Here is an 18,051-nt window from a genome sequence, read left to right on the forward strand (position 1 = left end):
GTGTTATCTCAAAGTGTTGATTTTAGCCTGCAAGACAGAATGTAACAGTACAAAGCAAATGTGGAGCGATTTGTCTTTACAAGCCTATAGTGATGCAAGGTAGGGGCAGCCAACTATCATAATCACTGATCTGCCGCTGTTTGCTTCGTAAAGTTCAATTTAGATTTATTGTGGTTTTACCTATACTCCAGTACACAGCTTCTCCACCCGTCTCAGTCACTGTAACTTAAGTGTCCTACATAATACACAATAATGCAACATAACAGCGCAGGACAACAACACAGTGAAGCAACAACAACAACACAAAAGACCCATTCACTACAGTAATGTTATTTACTGTGGTCTAACTGTTATAAAGTGTGGCAACAGCCATATTTATAATATTCAGTCTAAATCATTAACTCTTTCGTTCTCATCCAATACATTTAGTGGTGCTGACATTGCTGAGCCTCCGCTGAAAGACAAAAAATTTACAGTAGCTACTGAAAAGCGGCAGGCGAGTTAACGCAGACATAATGTCAGCTAAATCCTGTCAATCTAACGTTATCATGTAACAAGCATGGATTACTTCAAACTCAAGCTGATAAAAATGTGACTAATATTGGAGTGGGAGTTTCCTGCATGTTGTGTACCGTTGTCTCCCGGTGTTTTGCTCTCTATGTGTCACATTTTGCTCTTGCTGTTGAGTTTGAGCATGCGTACAAGCACCCACCTGGTTGCAATCTAACAGCACAGCTAGTGGCCGCTGAAAACGAAAGTTAAAATTTGAGAGGGCTCTGTCTGTACTCATAGAACTAGGGTTACCATATCGTAACCTTCGTTCTATCTCACACAGCCCGATGACTGCCCGCCCTAGCCGCGACAAGCCAAAGTCCACCATGCCAACCCGGTCGGCCACAAGCCAGCCAAAGCCCCGACCACCACATCACCTAGTGACAGAATGGTGGGACACCCCTGAGAAGTGCTCCTTATGTTCATAAGAACAAAGGAGGGGTTTAGTCTCAATCCGGCTGCACTGTGGTCACCACAAAGCACACAGCTCACTCACCTTCTTAGCAGAGGTGAGAGCTAGCAGCAGGGCTGTTTGAGAGATAGCATTTTCAATGAAGACTGATCCAGGGGCTCATAAGGTGCAGACATTAGAGCCTCCAGCACAAGCAGCAAGTCCTGCTGAGGTGCAGAGGGACATGACACCGGTTGCTGGACTCGCCCGGGTGCAAAGATGAATTTCTAGAAGTGACGACTCCATCCATGGAGGTGATGAATTCAGTGAGCAGTTTGCCGTTTGCTGAAGAAAAAAGGATGCTGAGGCAATAGGGACACTGCTATTTATATATCATGCAGGTATCGGTAGCCACATCCTATTGGTCGGCTACCTGCACAATAAAAATTTCAGTGGGCAAGTGCGTGCGTGTGATTGGAGGAGGTAGTACCCATAGAATCCAGCAGAGGGCGGAGACTGTGTGAGATAGAACTACATATTACCCCTTTAAGTCTCTTTGAATGAATTCTTATTATTGCAGTTGTAACATATTTTGTCTTCACCTTTGACACCTTTGAGATGCAATTTCTTTTCAAACTGGTCACATAATAATAAAGTGATATTATACTACCAAAGCTGTCATAATCTGTCAGCACCTCTCAGCTTGAAAGGTGACCATAATTTGCTTATTGAGGGAGGAAAAGTGGCTAAAGTCATCAGTTTGTATTCAGTCAATTATAATGACTTTGAACAAAAGATCTGAATAACTTCCTCAGCATAATCCACTTCTGCCTGCTGTGAGCCAAAACACTCCATATTTTGTCTGGCTAAATACTGTTCCTCCATGTATGCTTAACTGCTTTTCTCTATCAACAAGGAAACGACAACCTTTTTGACAGCCACTTTACAAGCATGCATAATGTGTGCATTTTATAGTCAAAAGATGTTTGCTACCGTAACATACCGTCTTGGTATGTTCAAACTGAGCATGACAGTAAATAACTGGCTCCATTCGTGATCGTGATGTTCAATAAAAATGTCCTTTTTTTAGGTCTCCATATATATACTGTATCTACACTATGTCCATGAGACTAAAATATTTTCTGGGGGCAAGTCATTTTAGAGTCAATGACTACACTGACATTTTGATTTTAAGGCAATCAACTTTGACTTCACCAAGAACTACTTGGATCTGATCATCACCTACACCTCTGTTATCATAACGCTCTCTCGAATCGATGACAAGAAGGCACTGGTGGGCATGTTCAACTGTGCCCATGAGATGACCAACGGGAGCAGGTGAGAAAACATTAAACTGCTTAATGGACGCTGAAGTGACCTCATAAATGGAGTACAAAATGATTAGATGGATGGATGAATGGATGAGTGTGTTTTTAATTTACTCACCCCTTCTGATCCAGACAGCATTCAGTTGCCAGGGGTTGTATTTGCTAAGTGCAGCTTTCTACCAACAACAAACACTTCATTTAAGTGCTTTAATGAATGGCATTACAAGTTTCCACAGCCATCAATACGACTGTTTTTCTGATCCTCATAATGAATTAGTATTTGAATTGCCAAAGACATCAACAGCCCACCACTAACCTTTCCAGGGTGCCAAGTGGTATTCTGACATTTTGAGTCTTCCCACTTTGCATGATATTTATATGTACCCTCCAAAGAAAACACACTGACTGTTTATCTCAATTTGAGACGTGAGCAGGGAACACAAACACATACATTTTAATGTTACATTTGACTTGCACATCAGAAGCAGCTAGCCACTTGAGAGGGGGCAGTCTCAGCTCTTCATTATTTCAGCCGCCCAAAAATGAAGGTGTATGAAATTTTGTAATTTATGAAATCCAACACTTTTATCATTAGTAAACTCCCTGTAGATAATTCTACACTGACACAGTGTTGGCAATGCTGTATTATTATTATGTCCTACTTCTTTGCCTACTTCTTGTCCCTGCTTTGATTAATTGCACGCTATAATGAATCCTGCAGTGACCCCTCCTACCCACGGCTCGGCCAGATGTTTGTGGAGTATGAGCATCCTTGGAAGAAGCTGACTGAGGAGTTTGGCCCTCACACAAGGGTAAGCTCAGTGTGTCACTGTTCATATACAGTACAAAGTAAACTGTTGATGATTTGCTTTAGTTGAAATGTGAGTGAAAAATGAAGCTTTTGAACCTTAACAGTGTCTTTGCTAAAATTTGATGTAATTTGTTACCATCTCTCTACATCTCTGTCATCTTGCCTCTTCCTCTATCTCTGACTCTCTCCAACTGCCTCACTCACTGTTCTCAATTTCCTTCTCTGTCCCTCTTCCAGTCTGTAACGGCGGCATTGCTGTCTCTGAAGATGGTCTACCCACGCAGGAACCTGCCAGCAGAGCAGTGGCGGAGCGCCCAGCTCCTCAGCCTGCTTAGTACTCCAGCTGCCATGCTGGACCCAGCCTGTTGTGACACTGTGAGTCCGCGCTCCTGTCCCCTCTCCTCCTGTATTTATCTTTGACAGCGGGAGAAAGAGAGCGGAAAAGAGGGCGTAGTGTCTAAAATTTTTTCCAGTTTTTTCCAGTGATGTCAGGCACAGTAATGAGAGAAGGTGTCACACCCCTAAAGATGCAATAACAGTAAATGTGTTGTCTTGAAGGTCCAATATAGTCCACATAACATTAGTAGGTGTCCCATTTTTCCTGTCCTTCCATTATAAAACTATCATTTAGAATTTATTTTATTTTGTCTTTTAACCTCATCTTCCTTTTCTGCACTGTTCAGTCCTCTGTCATTCTGTCTGCTGTCTTCGAACACTGCCATTATGGCCCCTTTGATGTAATGTTATGATCCCTGTTTTCTCATGAAAAGATATATTTGAAGGCAATTATTAAAAAGTCTATATAGTGCTATGCTATATATTAATTTTTAACCTCATTTGGGGAGCATATTTAGTATTTCCAGGAAGAAAAAATGATTGACTGATTGAAGATGCTGATGGAAATAATTATATAATTATAACAGCTATCATATAGATTAACTGATAGCTTTTTACTTCATCATAAGCTTTGTAAATGTAAGGCTGTAGTGAATGTGTGTGTTAACAGTTAATGAGCTTCTTGTTCTCCACAGATGGCATGCGAATACCTGTCTATGGAGGTGATGGAGCGGTGGATCATTAGTAAGTTCACTGAATACCATATAACTTTATAAATATTATGCAGGTATACTCTTTAAATGTCAGTATTTGCCCAGTTAGCTTAACCACATATCTGATACACCGACATCCTGAACATATATGAAAAAGCAAAACTACACATAACAATAAATATTCATAAATGACAGGAGCACATTTCGAACAGTTTCAATTTTGATTATACACATTGTAACATCTTGAGTGTGGGAAGAAAAAAAGCTATAAATCTCTTAAACCCAACTAATGACTATGTAAACACATGCAGCAGTGAGGCACCAGCCCCACAGATTGTAACAGAAATGTTGCTGACTGTGCCCCCTGTAGTCGGCTTCCTGTTGTGCCACACCAGCCTGAATACAAACCAGGCCTCCCAGGAGCTGTGGAAGATGGCTCTGCGGAGTGGCCTCTACCTCACCCTCACAAGAGATGAGGTGCTCAACATACACAAGGTCACTGAGGATCTCTTCGACAGCTTCAAAGGGTATGCAAGCTGCACTGCTGTAGTATGCTCTCTACACACTGTGATAAATAGTCCTAGATGATGAATAAACATTTAAAAACACACATAAAAAGGGGCTCTCATATTTCAGACAGTAAAGAAAGGAGAATTGATTTAAAGGCATTTCAAGTGTCATTTTCACTTCATTACCCTAAATTAAACAGTCCTGAACTGTTAAGGGACTCTCATCTGGTCTCTTTGATTGCTCATTAATTCTGGATATAAGGAGCTGGACTGAGCCTTTATCAGCAGCCTTAACTGCCAGATACTTTACAGATACATAACAGCGATGTATGAGTTTTAGGGTGAATTATTATATATCATGAATGTAATGTATGAATGTTTGTAATAAACAAAATTGCTCAAACAAGAATATTCTTTGAAAACAATTATTTGACAACAATAGTTAGCAGCACAAGCTTCAGGATATTGCTAAGCACTGTTTTTGAGGTAGGTAAATTATTCTAATGCAGAATTCTAGTGAATTTTGTAACATATCTAAGGCTATAGAGTTAAGTGTATTTTCTAAGACTACCTTTTCATAAAGCTACTAGATATTAACTTGAAAAGACTATGGCAATAAAATAATCTTAAATGATCCTTCAAAATTACAACAAAACAAAGTAATAACAAGTGTAAGGGTTGGGCCTTTCTTTAAATTGAGAAAAGAAGATCTTAGAATATAGACTAAACATAAGCGTTGCGGGTGATATGATGTTCAGCAATAACTAGAGATTACAGTACAGCATTTACTGATTACAGTGTAAGCATTATTAAAACTTTTTTATTAAGACATATTTCTTCATCAAAGCTTCACAAGTTAAAAATTCATTCCACTAGTCCAAGACAAAGATGATACAAGACTGCTATTCCCTAAGCCACTGGAAGTAATCCATCTATAACTGTTTTTTAAATTAGCTTTACTTTTACAATTACTTATTGTTTTTTGTCTTTGTCTTTTTTGTTTCAGGTATAGCAAGCGAATTGCAGACATCAAGGAATCTCGTGAGCACGCTATAATCAACAGGTGAGACTGCCAGGAAACTAAGCAAAGTTTTTACCACTTTTGTGTCATAAATATTTATCGATGTGTATTTAATTTGAAATGAGCTGTGAGAACCAAGTGTCCATGTCCATCTCCTGTGTTAACCAGTGGAGCTATGCACAGAGAGAGGAGACAGTTTCTGAGAGGAGCGATGATGGAATTATTTAAAGTTCTGGAGGATGAACCAGGACTTCTGGGACCAAAGGTACAGTAATGAGCATAACAGCTGTGCTTGAGGAATTTAAATCATTGCATTAATACAAGTTATAAATCAAAATGGAATTCTGGTCACATGACTTATGAAAAACAGCATCTTTGATCCAGCTTCCATCCTGCACACATCTTGCACTCCTGGGGAATATTTGGACAGGAGTGCGGAATTGCTTTGAATGGCCCTTGATTTCATAGTAATATAACTTTTCCCTTTCATAGCTGAGACTCTTTCCTAACATTTCTCTTTCTTCCCTGTTCTGCATCCCCAAGGCCCTGTTTGTCTTCATGGCTCTGTCGTTCTCCCGTGACGAGGTTCTGTGGCTCGTCAGGCACTCTGAGAATATGCCAAAGATAAAGACGCCCGAGGACTACATTGATAAGTAGGTCATAGGTGCAGAGGACGTAAACCACTGTGTCATAGTAGTGTGCAAAAATCTGGCAGCCAGCAAGTTCTCCCTCTCTGCAACTCCACTCTTCAGATGTCTCTCAGTGCAGCAGCTATGTACATCGGTTTTTAGTGGTGTAGTTATCCTAAAGTGTGCAGGAGAGATTTTAAATTTGTTTATTTACATACATTTTAATTAAAGTTTATAGATTGTTGTTTTCATTAGTTTTTTCTGTTTTTCCAGTCAGATGGCAGAGCTGTTGTACCACATGGAGAAGTTAAGAGGTCTGATGAAAAAGTACAGCCATGTAGTTCAGCGCTACCATGTCCAGTACCTGGCACAGTTTGATTCACTGGTTCTCAATGACACCATACAGGTACCTGTAGATAACATGAGAGTGTGTGTGTGCATTTGAGAATGTGCAGTGTGTACTATACAGTACAGTTATTCTGTGCATTTCTATTTCATTAACTGAGGTGCTGTAAGAGGCAGAAAAGGGAAATCCAACTCATTTTTTTACACCCTTCTTCTTTGGCATACATTTAGAAAGCTTTTTCTCCTCTGCAGAACATGTATGTATGTCCAGAAGAGGAGTCAGTCCTCTTGAGCTCATTTGTCTCAACCCTGTCTTCTCTGTCAGTCAAACAAGGTAATCCCAACAAAAAACTGCAGATAATTTTACAGCCAATATTTTTCCCTCTTTAAAATGCAACATGAAAAAAATTATTTGAATAATGATGGATTCAATTTGACTCTGCAGTGGAAAACAAAGAGGAGTTTGATTTCAGAGCTCTCAGACTGGACTGGTTGAGATTGCAGGTAGGTAGGTTAGTTGCAACATATCAAATATTGCACAATATTCTGTTGTCATTGGAAAACTTAGTCAATGCCACCCTGAGTTTTTCTTTGTCTTCTGTTTTAGGCCTACACAAGTGTGAACAAGGCCCCTCTTCCAATTAAGGACTACCCTGACTTAGCGAAGGTGATGAACATGATTCAGTTTCACACCAGGATGGTGGACAGTCTGGAGGACCTTCTGCAGGAAACATCTGAGGTCTCCATACTTTGGTAAGTTTCTCTTCTCTTCTTGTCTTCTTCTTCTTCTTATCCCATGAGGTTGAAATCTCTGATGTTTTGTTTTCTAGCTTCTGCCCACGTGTCTATGAGAAGATGTTTACCCAGAGCAGTGAGGAGGTGGCCATGAAGCGCTACCTCATGGCCTTCCCGTCTATTTGTTCTCACTTCAGCCAGTGTGGACACCCTCTCTGCCCTGAAGAGGTCAGTGTTCAGTTGCTATTGTAAAACATGACATGGCAACATATCATTTTCTTCCTTTATGACAACTTTTTGGACGTTATACTTTGAGATACTGAGATATTCTTTGCTAGTAAATCACAGGCAAGTAAAAATCAGTGAAGTTATGCCTGCAGTTTTAAAGCTTTGCCAGTTTAATGAGTAAAACTAGTCCCATATAACTGAGCAAACTAAATGTAACTATGGAAATATTATTCAATGCATTTTTCTGTGCCTTCATACATGCTTAACTGTGTCCTCTGTCGTTGTACATATGCGCACACTCACACATGCTGCACTTGTTTGTGTGTGTGTAGACAGAAGCAATGGAGAAGAGGAGTCTGCGCCTGTGCGTGACCTTCCTGGAGCAGATAGCAAAGCTGACCAGCACTACTGTGTTAGAGATATGTGCTGAGCAGTGCACCCTCAATGACCAGGTGAAGTCTGAGTCTATTTCAGGTGTAAAAAAACTCATTATCTAGCGCAGATTAATTCTGCCAAACTCCATATTCAAATATAATCACACTAGTCACAGCTTGGCATCAGTGAATTTAGCTGAAGGCAGAGGACAGACTGGAGAATTTGAATAAAATGATAAGATGGGTCTAAAACTGTGGAGTTGATTAATGTGGGGATTGTTTCTCTAATCCCATGAGGAAAATATGACAAAAGTTTTTACTTTTTGAGTGCTTTCAATGTGAATGAAAACTCCCATGTTTGTCTGTGAGCATATTACCCAATATCTCCTGGGCTGAATTCTTTCTGTCTCTATCTCTCTTTCTCTCTTTCCCCCTTCTTCTCTCCTTCTCTGCATCTACCTCTTTTCACTTGGTAACCCATTAGTTGCAGCCCAAGCACTGTGCTGAGACCATCAGCGCAGCTCGCCATAGAAAGCAAAAGAAGCCTCCGCCAAAGAAAGGAGAGGTCCAGAAAGAGAAGCCGGGCGCTGAAAGCCAGAGGAAAGACCGGGCCGTCGTAACCAAGTCAGCTTTTCTTTTTGTTTCCCTTATTACCATCACTTTCTCTTAGCTCACTCTGCCTCATTCTTCATTTATTATACTGGATTGGCAGAAGTTGTGAAAAGTGAGTGTAATTAATACATCCCTGATTTCTGGAGACATGCACCATTATCAACAGCACTTGTTCAGGTCAAAGGGCAGTTAAATAAACATTCGACAGTGTAGGATTCGGAAAGGTGAAAGTTAGGTCAATGCAGTTCATGTTGGCAGAAATGTTTTAATATCTGCTGACATTTTCAAATTATTGCCTTCACCTCATGATGCATTTCTTTCTTTAAGTTCAGGAAGACAGGATTAAAATGCTCTTGCCTAAAAGGCATTATTTGTTCTGAACTTTATTATCCTTCAAGTTGAATCAGTCAGGGTTGAAGGGTACTGATCCAAGCTATTAAAAATAAGAAATAAAACGCCTCCACGTATTAAAAAAACACTTTTACTGGCAAGACATTTTATTGTTGGCGTTTTGATCATATTCGTTATAAAGCTCCAGTTAGAAAAGCTCACTAATTAAGTCTGAAGAGTTGTAATGCTGTCTCTCTCCCTCCTCTCAGTTTTCCTCCCTGCTGCCTCATTTTGGAGATGTTTTTCAATTCAACATGTTTATTACCTTATTTGTCTGAGAAAAGCACATCCATACTACAGTCATTGTCCAAATATTTGTCCTAAGTTTCTAAACCTGCATCCTCCCCTCTCTCTCTCTCTCTCTCTCTCTCTCTCCCTCTCTTTTCCTAGTGTGGACAAGATGCATTTGATGCTGACAGAGCTCTGCTCCTCCTACAGTCTCTGCAGTGACTTCATTGTCTTCGACCACATTGTTGTTCCCACAGAGTTCCTACTTACTCATCTGGAGATACGCCTCTCTGAGTATGTTGAATGGGGATGGGGGCTTTTAACTGTCTAAATAAATATGGATGATGTAATGAATGAAGGTATATTAAAAGCCCCTGAGTTGACATTGACAATTTTATACACCTGTGAAGGTTCTGTTGTTCAGTAGAAGCTTGCTTATGTGCACCCAAAGCGACTGCAGTTTTTTGCACATGTCACTTCAGCAGCTCCACAATTACTGTCAGAAATATGCAAATTACTTACATGAGCGCCCACTTTCATTGTGAAAGGAACATATTGTCCATGTAATATCGTTTCCACTGCCAGTGCATAAATGTGCTGTATAACTGTACCTCAGTGTGCTTTAATAATGCCATAATTTCACTGTTTTTATACTACCAACTCTATGTTCAAACACTGCTTGAATGCTCAGATAGCAACTGTCCAGTAGACTGACCTCCATGCTGAACAATGGCGATAGAAATGTTAAATAGTCCGACCAGGATGTGACAGAGCACTGGGAAATCTTAAAAGCATTTAAAAGATTTCTTTTCAACCTCCAGGACAGGGAATCATTTGGAGCTTGTCTCTTGCAAAATGTCTCCTCCATCACTATAATGAACCCTGCTATTCTATCTGATACCTCTGTGTCAGGCTGTGTTGCACCAACTTAAAAATCTGAGAAGAGATCTGTCATGTCACTCCCTTGCTCTGTGTCATTTCAGTACTAACTGTTATTTAGATTAGGTCTTGGTACCAGGGAAACCTAATGCTTCTGTGTATATGTTCTGCTTAGTCTCCCTGTCTTGGCTGATGATTATCTCCCCTGTCACCCTAAAATTAGCACCCTTGAGTAGCAGCACGCCCGCAGTCATTGGTCCTTCCATTGCCAAAATTGTAAATACAGTCTAGTCAGGGAGAGAAAAAGAGAGAGAGAGTGAAGGGCCCTGTCAAAAAATAAATACAAATGCAGTGAAGCCCTGGAGCAGTGAATGTGCTGATCTAATGAGAGTACAGTACCATTCTACCATGGCTCGTTTAACCCGTTTTAAGGTCCCATCTGTCCACCCTCAGTCCACTCTGGCCTGGTGATAAGTGACGTTGGTTTAACATGTTTCTCCAGGATCATCGTGAGAATGGCCAATTACAACCAGACCACCCAGGAGATAGCCCGTCCCTCTGACCTCCTGGCGGGGTTAAGAGCCTACACTGCCAGCCTGCACAGCCTCTCCAGCTACATCAACGTGGACGTCACACGGCTGGTGAAGAACGTCCTGCTGCAGCAAACACAGCCACTGGACTCGCGTGGAGTGCAGACCATTACGACCCTCTACACAAACTGGTGTGTGTAGTATATAGGTGTATTGCATAACCTTCATACACAGAAAGGTGCAGGAAGCATCATGTATGCATATTGCACAGCAAGTAGCACACGCATCCTCTTGGTGTTTCTCTCTGCCTTGTTTCCTGTCTTTCTTTTCTCAGTATGTCATGTTCACTCTCTTTAATTGTAACCTCTGTAGTGTAAAGTCTAAGGATATTTTGTTTTGTTTGTTTGTTTGTTTGTTTGTTTCTCCACCTCAGGTACCTGGAGAGTCTCTTGCGTCAGGCCAGCAACTCCCTCATCGTTCACTGTCCCACGATGCACTGCTTCTTCAACCAGACAACAGACAACGACCCAAGTTTCAGAGCAGAGGAGTTTTCAGATGTATCAGGTAGGCACCAGAGCTTCATTTCAGTCATTTAATATGCAGGATAAGTCAACGTGTCCATACAAACCTTAAGGTACATCTCTCATTACATCTGCTTAAATACTCATGGCTCTAATAATAAAGTTGCTACTTTTCACACATTTTTGTACTACTACCTCTTGTCTTTCAGACAATTAAGGAAATAGGAGACAAATAAAAAAGCTTTCATTGCATGTGACACACACAACTTAGTATCCATAAAAAAAACCCTCTAACTTTTAGGAGAGGTTAACTATAAACTTGCCCATGTTGTACTCAATTAATATATTTCATTACAAATAATGGAGAATTTTAGTCATGTGGGTGTACTCTGAGAAAGGTTTGCCAAAAACAAATGCATGCTACATATTTTTTTTGTATGAGAATGTTTACATGACAAGAGCAACAAGGCATCCATGAAAAAGAAATGTTTTCTTCCATTGTCACATCTGTTCAGACACATGGCTTTACACTTGACAGAATCAAAAAGTTCCCCTGTACTGAAGTGATAAATGACCACGGACTCCAAGAGTTGACTCGCTCTTTTCAAAAGGCACAACTTTGCTGATCTCGTTCACTCCTATGACACCACATCTAGAGGGAGAATTATTGCTCATGAGGATGAGGAGCTTGTTATTGTGGTGGTGTGCAGTGTTTTCTTTCACACTGCCTGTCATGCGGTTTATTCTGACACTGCTAACGTAAAGTTCAGTATTGCTTGTCATCTCACCTGCTCTCCCGTCCCTGCCTCTCAGCTATTCTAGCATCACTTGTCTCTCCTCCACACAGCCTCCCCTTTCTGACTCCATGCTACCTTGTAGGAGAACAGGTATAGAACAGCTATATTCAATCCACTACAGACTGTGGCTCATGCACACACAAGCAAACATGAACATTATACCCACCTACGCTCAGAGATGTATTCATAAGGCATACATACACGGTACCTTGGAGACAACTGCACTTCAATAAATGCCCCCTCACAATGTCATCATCATTGTCTATATTTACTCCATAGTGAGGAATCTAATCAACCTCACGGTGACTCACTCGCCCATCCATTAACCACCTCCAATTGTAACCACAAGCGTCCTTATCCATCCATATACAGGCAGAGATGTTGGGCTGAGTGGAAGGTCTAATAGCTTCAGTTGTTTCTCTCTCATTGATTCAGTCCGTGTCCTTTCGAGCTTTGTATCAGATTCATGTAAAAACACCTCACCTCACACCTCAACAATACATCTCCACAACAGAGCCTTGTTCTGTTGTGCATTTTTTGTAAACATGTTTGGCTCCTTGACATCAACATCAATTACAGCTTCTGTTGATCCCTCATCTCCCTCCAATCATGAACCTTAAATTATTCATATCACCTTCTGAACAGAGTTACAGGCCCTGGCGGAGCTAATTGGTCCATATGGTCTGAAGTTTCTGAGTGAGAACCTGATGTGGCACATCACCTCTCAAGTCAGTGAGCTGAAGGTAGAGTATGATGCAACAAGCTCGTTTCAAGGATGTAGATCAGTGGCCTGCTGGTTTATCTAGTTAACGTTCTGTATTTGAGTTTTACTTGTATGTGACTTTACTGCCAACAAAGGCAGAGAGCAGTAACATTAGAATTGTAGTGTAGTTGAGAAAGAAAACTACTTTTTTTAACTTATGAAGTGATTATTTTACCCACACAATCATTGTCATATAACCTACATAATATCTTAAATATGCAGATAGGCTACTGCATTCTGACTTTGGATAGTCTTCAGGAATTGCAAGGGGAAAATGCATTATCTTTGCTATGTTTGCGGTAGCTGAGATGGTAGCCACTAAGCTAGTTAGCTTTAAGCTTTGAGTAAATCTGTTATTTTTCTCAACCATGAATGGATTTAGCTTCTCATTAAGTTATGTGGAATATCAAATTGAATTGTAAAATGTCAAATCATCAAAATAGATATTTTTCATTTGCTGATACAGCAAGAAAAAATCTGTCAGTAAATGTAGTTTTAGCCAAGGCTAGCCTTTACTTGACATGGTCAGCTGTATTGCATTAGCTGTGTAATTGGCTGCTTCTCTGGCAGACAGTGCAGTAATCGAGCAATGGCTTCTTGGGTGTTCACAAAATTATACATTTGTATGGTATAGTATTTTGTATAAAGTAAAACAATCTGTGTCAAAAAGTCAGATTTAGGTCTTAACTCATTGTTTAGTTACTGTGTTCACAAAGTTGTAGTCAAATCTATCAGCACTGTAGTAAAACATTTGTTTCCTTCAAGATACATTCTAGTGAAGAACATAAATTATAATGGATTTTAAAGTTCGCCTTTATTTTGTCAAACTCATGTATCTTTATTAAAACAGTTCCTCACATAGAAACCAGTTTGTACTGCTGTACTGTGTCAGCCCCCCCACCTTGACACGTATTAAAGTGAGACGTTGCAGTGTTGCACCTCTGAACTTACTATAACCTCTTTCCATTATAAATCTCACCTGACAGTGGTTTTATCACTTATTTCATTTCCTTCACTTCTGTTAGAAACTGGTGGTCGAGAATATGGACGTCCTGGTACAGATGAAGAATAACTTTGATAAGTCAGAGCAAATGGCCAATCTTAAAAAGAGGCTGACAGGTGAGAAATGCAGAGGGGAACGTGGGAAGAGATCTGAAAGAAGAGTTAGGGGGTTGAAAGGAAAGGAATGGATAAAAGCTGTAGGCGTGGAGAAAGGCAGACAGCAGGAGATTAGGTAGTGTACAACGTGAGAAGAAGGAAAGAGAGAAGAATATCCAATATCAAAAGGTGAAGTAGGAGTATGATAGAATGGTCATATGTTATTAATTCTAAATCATGTAACAAATTTTTTAACATAAATGAGGACTGATTTTTTAAATATCGCTTGTAAGGTTTTCAATATAGAGACAAGTACTGTATATACTGTAATATGTGTAGAGTATATATATATACGGCAAACCAGATTTTCTCCTTACATTTTTCTTTTTATTAATGTGATGATGCTGCTGATTAAAAAGAGATGTAAGAAGAACATTTTAAAGTACCTATATTAGAAGACTAAAGTACTTCTGAGCCTAAAATCTCAAAATTCTGTGGTACACAAATGCAAAAAAAATTTGAATGGTAAAATAATCTTATGGCCACCTATTCTTCCTATTCTTGGCACTCAGACGTGGAAATAATTAGGTGAGCTGTCAGATACTTCACAATGATAATCTCGTTTGCCGATTGCTGTACTAGGGTGCACTGCTTTACTGCTTCACATGCAGCAGCGAGCCTCTGATCTGTTTCATATGCACTTCTAGGTGGAGACAACGTGCTGAAGAGAATGACCATCATCGGGGTGATTCTGGCTTTCAGATCAATGGCCCAGGACTGTCTAAAAGATGTAATGTCCAAAAGAGATTTTATGATAATATAAAACTCTTAGATGCCTGACATGGTGATGAAACAGTTTGTAATACAGTGTGGGTATGACAGACAAAGGGGACATGATACTTTATGAATTAAGAAAGATCAAATCAAAAGTTAATTCATTCATGACCTTGGGAATAATGGTTTGGCAAAACTATTTTTTAAAGTATCTCAAGGTTCACTTATCAGCTTTTCCTGAGCTTTCAGCTACATCTCACAGCTTGTCTCCTCCATGGGTCATGGGATGACAAATGAGCGAACTCCGCAAAATGCTGTTGAAAGCTCTGGAAAAAGCTGATAAGTAGACCTTGAGTGAAGATTTTTTTGAAACAAGTTTTAATTAAGACTTTATTGCTAATGAGATACATAAAACGATTTATTGTCCATAGTGTAGCTCTAAATGCTTTACAAATATAAAATACTGTAGTGTTTTATTAAAAAAAATAAAACAATTAAAAATTTACATAAAAAATTACAGGTGAATTGTGGTTCCATGCACTATTAATCTCTTATTATATAAAGCTGAAAGAAAACTGCCTTCTTTCCTTTATTATTTATGAGCTTAGTAATAATTATGCTATATTATAATCCTTTAATCTAGATCCTGCAGAAGCATTGCCCATACCTAATAGGGCCCATTGAGTGCCTGCAAGACTTCATCTCTCCTGAATCTGACATCAAGGTAAAACGCAGCTTCAACACCACTTTCCGACAGCTATGCTGTAAAAAAAAAATCCTTATGTTGAGATCCCACAGAGGAACAGAATTGCAGTAATCAGGGTTTCGCCATGAATCATCCCATCACAGTTTATCAACAGTTTATTTTCAATTTAGGTTGAAGGCATATTATTGCATTTATATGTATCTGAATATATTTACTATTAAGACTTTGGGGAATTGACCAATTGTCATCAGAGATTAAGAATGCAGTATAAATTTTAACACCATGTGTGGCAGAATGTTTATTTAAATAAGAGACCGTGTGCAACAGTGCACAGTGCAGACAGTCTGAGTGGGAGAGTTGCAGAGAAACATATTTTTTTTGTATTCTCTAGTACTAACCAAATTAAATTCCATATCTCCCTCTGGAGCAATCTGTGTGACTGTGGCTCATGGACTTCCCCTCCCTTACTTACGTCTGGCCTCTGATTGAGGCATGACAGCCGTGCCACAGCTGGGGCCAGGATAACCCCAAAGACGTCAGCAGCACCATCATGCCTCCGTGAGAGAGACTCTGATCGCCACTGCAGCTAAACCACATCAGTGGAAACATTGTGCCCAGACAGGCCAACCATGCGTGCAACCAGAAATAGGGCAAGATCAAAACCTGTGTCGAGATAAAAACGCTCACCACTGATTGAGTTTCACTCGTCGAGTATATATGTCACTTTTGCGGCTGATGCATAAAAATGCAAAGCACAGATCAGCAGCATCCCCCTGGCTGTGTGTTTATGATGTTTCTCATGGGACAAATAAAATGCTACAGAACGCACCTGATGTTGCCGTTATGTATCTCTCTTTAAGCTGCCTATTTTAGCGGCACTTCCTTTAATGCTTTATGACCTTACAGGTGACTCTCAGTGTTTTTGAGCTGGCTTCTGCCGCAGGACTGACATGCGATATTGATCCTGCCCTCGTCACAGCTATCGGCAGTATGCAGACAGGTAAACACTAAAGCTATTACTGCTACTTCTGTAGACAGCAAAGCTCAGTCTTCAGGAAAAAGAGATTATTCTTTCATCTCTGAATCAATCAATCAACATCTTTGTTTTCGATGCAGATAACACGTCATTAGATGAGGAATACAAGCTGTCCTGTTTACTGCTGGTCTACATCGCTGTTTCCCTGCCTACCCTGGCCATGGACACCAACTCTTTCTACAGCCGCGAGCATGGAGGTGCATATTCATTCATTCACTTTCAGCTGCTACCCAACCTTCTACCAAATACTAATCACTATTTCTTCCAGCCATAACTAAGAAGCTGCTGATAGTGTCTAAAAAGGTACTCCACCCTGAAACACGAGGCTTATTAACATCTCTGTGTATCATACTTTCCAGTCTGACTGACGTGGTCTGAAGCAAAGTATGTTGGTTAATGAGAAACACGTTTCTGCTGAGAGACCTTTGTTTACAGATAACTTCGGCTGACGTGCATCGATACAGTTACTCTTGGCATGTGGCCCTGCTCGCTTGGCTCCGAGCCTGGACTGCAACATTAAGAGCAGCAAATAGCCAAGATTTCTATCGAAGCACACGGTGGCGTTTGTCTCAGATTATTTTCTTTGTCTCTATTTTCCATTGGCATGTTTGAAATAGATTTACCCTGTGAACCTGAGGAAGTATGCTCAGTATGCTTCCTCCTAAGTGTTACGGATCATTAAGGTTGTCGGGGCCATGAAAACATCGTCTTTGTAGCTAAAGTTACAGGACAGGACACGATTCTTTATATTTTTCAGTGTTTTACTTTTTTTTCAGGCCACAACAACAACATCCACTGTTTGGCTACAAGTATCAACCGGCTGGCTGCTGCCATGTTCACTGTTCAGAACAAGAACATAGAGCAGCACCTCAAAGAGTTTCTCCTGGTGAGTGGCAAGCATTTCTTTAAGTTTCTCACCATTTAAATAAAAAAAGGTCAGATTTAAAAAATATTCTTGCTTCACAAATCAGTATATTAATACAGTGATTCCTAATGTTTCCAACTGGGGTCACTTACCTTGGTAGGAAATAAGAAAATCAAAATTCTGCTAAACAAAAGGTTTTTATATTTCAGACCTTTGTCTAATCCTCCTGTTTTTACGTGTGAAATACTGCATAGTTTCACCTCTCCAGGCATCTTGAAAAGATGAAGAAAAGCTACAAATGTAGTAGGACAAATATATTATACAAGGGATAAACGGTTTCTTGGGCACACTACTTGCTACGGTATTTCAGTTAAAGAGCTTTCTCAAGACACTGCCAACCTCTGTCCCAGCTGAGGTCAAGCCCACCAGTGTAAAAATGTTCCAGTTGTTTGATCTGCTTCTTTTTTAACTTTGTGTTATTTCACAGATGGCCTCCTCCACTCTGCTTCAGTTGGGACAAGACGCTGAAAGAATGGAGAGCAAAAACCGAGAGTCCATCTACCTGCTCCTTCACATGGTAGGCTTGACAGTACAACATTAATCATGTATTTTCAGATTCACAGCAAGCCACAAGTGGGTTTATAAAGTGACTGATGGAAAAATCTATGACCCTTCATTAAGTGAGCCTTTTCTCTTTACAATAAGCCATCACACCTGGAGAGTCTTCTATAATGGCTTTCTCCTTATCGTTAAAGCACTAATAAATTAATGATTAATCTTAATAATTTGAAGAATTTGCATATTTTGAAGTGGAACTAATATTTTAAATGAATGGAGAGTTTTGTTTTTTTCAGTATCAAGAATACAAAAAGTACAGTCA

At 39.9% G+C, this 18,051-nt stretch overlaps 1 protein-coding gene across 1 annotated transcript in view; it reads left to right on the forward strand.

The window, feature by feature from the left end:
- Window positions 1–18,051, forward strand: part of nckap1l (NCK associated protein 1 like) — a 28,430-nt gene that overhangs the window by 8,719 nt on the left and 1,660 nt on the right. Inside the window, exons 6-31 of the mRNA XM_046028498.1 lie at window positions 2,139–2,281; window positions 2,993–3,083; window positions 3,320–3,457; window positions 4,114–4,162; window positions 4,502–4,658; window positions 5,647–5,703; window positions 5,830–5,926; window positions 6,205–6,314; window positions 6,564–6,696; window positions 6,888–6,969; window positions 7,081–7,139; window positions 7,243–7,388; window positions 7,466–7,598; window positions 7,931–8,050; window positions 8,457–8,596; window positions 9,365–9,496; window positions 10,584–10,802; window positions 11,045–11,175; window positions 12,575–12,672; window positions 13,718–13,811; window positions 14,498–14,580; window positions 15,208–15,288; window positions 16,177–16,270; window positions 16,387–16,503; window positions 17,083–17,192; window positions 17,659–17,748. Coding sequence (XP_045884454.1) covers window positions 2,139–2,281; window positions 2,993–3,083; window positions 3,320–3,457; window positions 4,114–4,162; window positions 4,502–4,658; window positions 5,647–5,703; window positions 5,830–5,926; window positions 6,205–6,314; window positions 6,564–6,696; window positions 6,888–6,969; window positions 7,081–7,139; window positions 7,243–7,388; window positions 7,466–7,598; window positions 7,931–8,050; window positions 8,457–8,596; window positions 9,365–9,496; window positions 10,584–10,802; window positions 11,045–11,175; window positions 12,575–12,672; window positions 13,718–13,811; window positions 14,498–14,580; window positions 15,208–15,288; window positions 16,177–16,270; window positions 16,387–16,503; window positions 17,083–17,192; window positions 17,659–17,748 — 2,904 coding nt within the window. The remainder of the gene's footprint in view (window positions 1–2,138; window positions 2,282–2,992; window positions 3,084–3,319; window positions 3,458–4,113; window positions 4,163–4,501; window positions 4,659–5,646; window positions 5,704–5,829; window positions 5,927–6,204; window positions 6,315–6,563; window positions 6,697–6,887; window positions 6,970–7,080; window positions 7,140–7,242; window positions 7,389–7,465; window positions 7,599–7,930; window positions 8,051–8,456; window positions 8,597–9,364; window positions 9,497–10,583; window positions 10,803–11,044; window positions 11,176–12,574; window positions 12,673–13,717; window positions 13,812–14,497; window positions 14,581–15,207; window positions 15,289–16,176; window positions 16,271–16,386; window positions 16,504–17,082; window positions 17,193–17,658; window positions 17,749–18,051) is intronic.

Source organism: Micropterus dolomieu, linkage group LG18 (assembly GCF_021292245.1).
Source record: "Micropterus dolomieu isolate WLL.071019.BEF.003 ecotype Adirondacks linkage group LG18, ASM2129224v1, whole genome shotgun sequence".
Taxonomy (NCBI): domain Eukaryota; kingdom Metazoa; phylum Chordata; class Actinopteri; order Centrarchiformes; family Centrarchidae; genus Micropterus; species Micropterus dolomieu.